We start from the raw sequence: 4,212 nt of genomic DNA on the forward strand, positions 1-4,212 counted from the left end.
GGGAGCCAGGAACATTGCCGTAAGCACCAAGAAGATCCAAGAAGCTCAAGGCCTCTTCTGAAGTGCATCAAATTCTTGCAACCATGATTTGAGCCTGGAAGTGGGAAGGGATTTATGTCTGTGGGTGGAGGAGGAATAAGTGTGTTGTGGGAGTATGTCAGGGCTGAAGGCCCTTGCGCAAATCAGGGACAATGGAGACATTTCTATCTTGTGCGCATGCCTCAGCCTCGGAAATGGGGAAAACCCACTGCTGGAGGTGGATGTTCTCAGTCATGGCCCATGAGCGTGACCTTGCTCTCTTTTGCAAGAAAGAAGAAAACAGGAGGATTCAGGTTGCAATATCTAAGTCAGCCAGTGGGAAACAAATACGTAATTACATTGGGGGAGGGGGACTGGTGGGGGGTCAGATTAGGAGAAGGAAAGGAGTGGGAAGTTATGATTACTGTATTAAAAAATTTGGGAAGGTGAGACCCAGCTCATGTACCCTTCTTCTGAAGAAGGATCTACTTTTTCTTTTTTTTTTTTTCCAGCGGGGCTGACCCTATCAGACTAGCTTTCACAGTTCTCCTCTGCTAGACATCCCAGAGAACAGGAAGGATGGGATTCATCTACTCAGATTTAGACATGTCCAGTGGAAGGGCTTGATTCAACTTCCCCCTTCTCACTGACAATATGAAGATGTCCTGAGGAATCCCAGACACGCAGGAACCCCACCCTCAGCTTGGCTTGGTAACGGAAGAGAAAACAGCATGTTTAGAGAAAGTTTTCTGCCACTCCTGGGCAGGTGTGGCATTTCAACAGCTCCCACTTGCAGGATCACAACTGTGGTTACTTTAAAGCAGGAAGAAAGCCAGGGAAGCTTTTTACACTCTTCAACACCAGACCTGTATTTCCTTAAGACACAAATTTTCCCACTTCTCATTCCCCAAACAGTCCCCAGATTCTGCACTTCTAAAGATATACCTGGAACACAAAATATGCACTTCTGAGTTGTCCACACTTGACGCAACCACAACCTGTTTAAACCTGGTGGGTCACAACTGGTAGGAGCTCTCGATGCAGGCCACAGTCTTTCTGAGGGCATTTCCAAGAGCCCCCTTGACTTGCCTGTTCCGCAGGCTGTAGAGGAGTGGATTGGCCATGGGCGTGAGGATGGTGTAGAAAAAGGATAGCACTGTCTTGAGCTGCCTCAGTGAGGCTGTTCTGGGTATCATATAGACAACGATGAGGGTACCATAGAAAACAGTGACCACGCTGAGGTGAGAGGAGCAGGTGGAGAAGGCCTTCTGCCTCCCCGTGGTGGCTGGGATCCTCAGGATCACAACTATGATGCAGATATAGGATACCAAGGTGAACACAAAGGGGAAGACCACATCCAGAAAGCAGATGATGGAAGTAACCAGTCTAAGCACCATGGTGTCACTGCAGGCGAGCTCCAGCAGTGGGGCAAAATCACAGAAGAAGTGATCAATTGCATTGGGACCACAGAAGTGTAAGTTGGAAAGTAGCCCGGTGACTATGGTAGACATTAGTAATCCTGCTAGCCAAGACCCAGCCGCCAGCTGGAGACAGAGCTTCTGCTTCATGAGGCTGGCATAGAGCAGGGGGTAACATATGGCCAAGTACCGATCCTAGAACATGGTGGCCAGCAGATGACACTAGGTACCTGCACAACAGGCAAAGAAAAAGAACTGTGTCATGCAGCCTTGAGCAGAAACTGTTCTGTCCCTGGTTAGGAAGCTGGCCAGCAGCCTGGGCAGGATAGTGGAAGTATAGCAGATTGCCATGCTGGAGAAATTAGGCATCTGCTCTGAGGCCCACGAAAGAAGGAGGAGGAAACCTAAGAAAAGGGAAGGGAATGTTGACAAAGGTAACAAGATGAATTTCACCAAGCACGATATTAGTTACCCTTGCCACGCCTTCAACTGACCGGGTACCAAAATGGATCCTCACAACCATACCAGAGCAAGAATATTTTTCCTGAAGGCCTTTTCAGTCCTTCACAAGTTAAAACCCCCCCTTTTCACACTGCTGCTGGTGATTTCTCTGCTCGCTGTCATGGGGAATGCAGTCACCGTTGCCATCCTTTGGCTCCACCACTAGTGCCACACCCCCAGGCATCCCTTCCGCAGCACCTTGTCCTTCTTGGATATTTGGTTCACTCTGGTCATTCCCCCTGACATGTTTGTCAGTCTCATGCTGGAGATTAAGATATCTCTGTGGCTGGAAGGTGTGGAAGGAAACAAGAGATTACAAAAGAGATACTTGGTATTACTTATTTTGAAAACAAGAGACTCTCAGGGATTCCTAGTGCAAAAAGGCGAGTACCTCTGAAAAGTAGAAAGAATAGCTTTCAACATGCACACTTGATTTGATTTGATGGTTTAGCATTTGTGCAATAGAAGAGATGAGTTTGGCACATAGGTGTGACAGATGTTTGCAATAGGTCTGAGTGAACGTGGAATTTGCCAGGAATGGGGTGAAATAGCTCGCAGCCTCTTTAAAATCTTCTCTTCTGGAGAAAGAATCCTTTAGGAGTGTTTGAGAAAGGTAGAAAGACGACAACAAATTCTCTGAGGACTCAAACTGAAACGTAAACCAGAAAAATCAGGGGGTGAGAAAGGCTTGAAGGACTCTCTCTCTCTCTCTGTGCTATCTAGGAGGAAGACTGCAAGAAAGGAAAGAAGCAGAGAAGGAAGGATTCCTTTCATCCAGACGGTGAAATAATCACACTTGGGTTTTGCCATCTTCCTGTCTCGGCAGGATGAACTGAAATTCAGCATGGCAGCAGAAAATGAAACTGCAGTTACTGAGTTCATCCTAGAGGGTTTCTCAGGGCTTGATCAAAGCCTACAGCTCTTTCTCTCTCTGCTCCTTCTGCTCATATACCTGACAACAGTGATGGGGAACGCAACCATCATTTTCCTCGTGTGTGTAGATCACCGCCTGCAAACCCCCATGTACTTTTTCATCAGCAATCTGGCCTTCCTGGAAATCTGGTTCACATCCTCCACAAGCATCAAATTGTTTGTGATCCTGAGTTCTGATAGGAGAATGATCTCACTAAGCAGCTGCTTTGCCCAGTCCTGTTTCTATTTTGCCCTGGGCTGTACAGAGTTGGTTCTACTTGCTGTCATGTCCTTTGACCGCTACGTTGCCATCTGCCAGCCTTTGCGTTATGCTGCCATCATGAAGCCTCAGCTCTGCATCCACCTGGTTGCTGCTGCTTGGGTCATAGGCATCACAGTCTTGAGTTACCGTCTGGTCCTCCTCTACAAGCTGACTTTCTGTGGTTCGAACAAGATCCACCATTTTTTTTGTGACAACTCCCCCTTGTTCATATTGTCCTGCTCTGACCCCAGCCTGCTTTGGAAAACAGACTCTGTTTTATTATCGTTTATCCTACTCGATTCCTTATGTTTAACTCTGGCATTTTACATGAGCATCCTTTTCTGTATTCTGCACCTGCCAGCAGCCGCTGGGAGGAAAAAAGCTTTTACTACATGTTCTTCCCACCTCACCACCTTGGCCATTGCATATGGGAGCTGCATTGCTCTCTATGTGCGTCCTTCCGGAGATGTTTCCTTGGAGACAAACAGAATTGTGGCTTTGCTGAACACTGTCCTGTACCCACTCTTAAATCCATTCATCTACAGTCTTAGAAACAAGACTGTGCTACTGGCCCTGAACAAAGCCACTGCCCGTGCAACAGCACAGCTTTTCCCCCAATCCTGATGCATTTCTGGACAGCAATTCCAATGAGCTGCTATGTTAAATATGCTAAATAATACCAGTGCATAGGTATGTAACCTGCAAATACAGATGCCTCAGGAGATGCATGTTCTTGTTGGGTTGTGTTAGGTTAAGTGAGAAGAAGCTCATGTGCACACACAAAGAAGGCACTACCGATGGCAGGAGGAGTAACCCAGTCAATACCCTGCCCCAGCTGCTCCCAGAGGCATCACAGGAGAGCCACCAGCTCATCAAGAGCCCATCTCCACAAAGCGAGAAGAGCACAGAGGCACCGTGGCAGGTGGGAACCCAAGTGACAGGCTCCTGAGGAAGGGACATCTTGTCCCAGCTCCTTCCAGGGCTGCCCTGGGAGAGCCGTCAGCCCCATTGTCCAGGTGTGAAACCCACCAAGAGGAGTCACTGCGAGCAGCTCTCTGGATCACCATTTGGACTCAGGGAATTGTTGCCTAGGGGCGTAGG

The 4,212-nt window shown here is 48.0% G+C and overlaps 2 protein-coding genes across 2 annotated transcripts; one reads left to right on the forward strand and one right to left on the reverse strand.

The window, feature by feature from the left end:
- Positions 1–1,034: 1,034 nt before the first annotated feature.
- On the reverse strand, positions 1,035–1,787 carry LOC309604271 (olfactory receptor 5AP2-like; the record flags this gene model as incomplete). The annotated part of the gene is given in 3 exon segments (XM_082339206.1): positions 1,035–1,631; positions 1,635–1,658; positions 1,662–1,787. Coding segments are annotated over 3 exon segments (747 nt in total).
- A 994-nt stretch (positions 1,788–2,781) lies between these two features.
- Positions 2,782–3,735, forward strand: LOC309604270 (olfactory receptor 287-like; the record flags this gene model as incomplete). Its single annotated transcript, XM_082339205.1, has 1 exon — positions 2,782–3,735. One exon carries the CDS (start codon positions 2,782–2,784, stop codon positions 3,733–3,735), a length of 954 nt encoding a protein of 317 aa, XP_082195331.1.
- Positions 3,736–4,212: the final 477 nt, after the last annotated feature.

This window comes from Platalea leucorodia, assembly GCF_965183815.1.
Source record: "Platalea leucorodia genome assembly, contig: HAP1_HAP1_SCAFFOLD_545, whole genome shotgun sequence".
NCBI lineage: Eukaryota > Metazoa > Chordata > Aves > Pelecaniformes > Threskiornithidae > Platalea > Platalea leucorodia.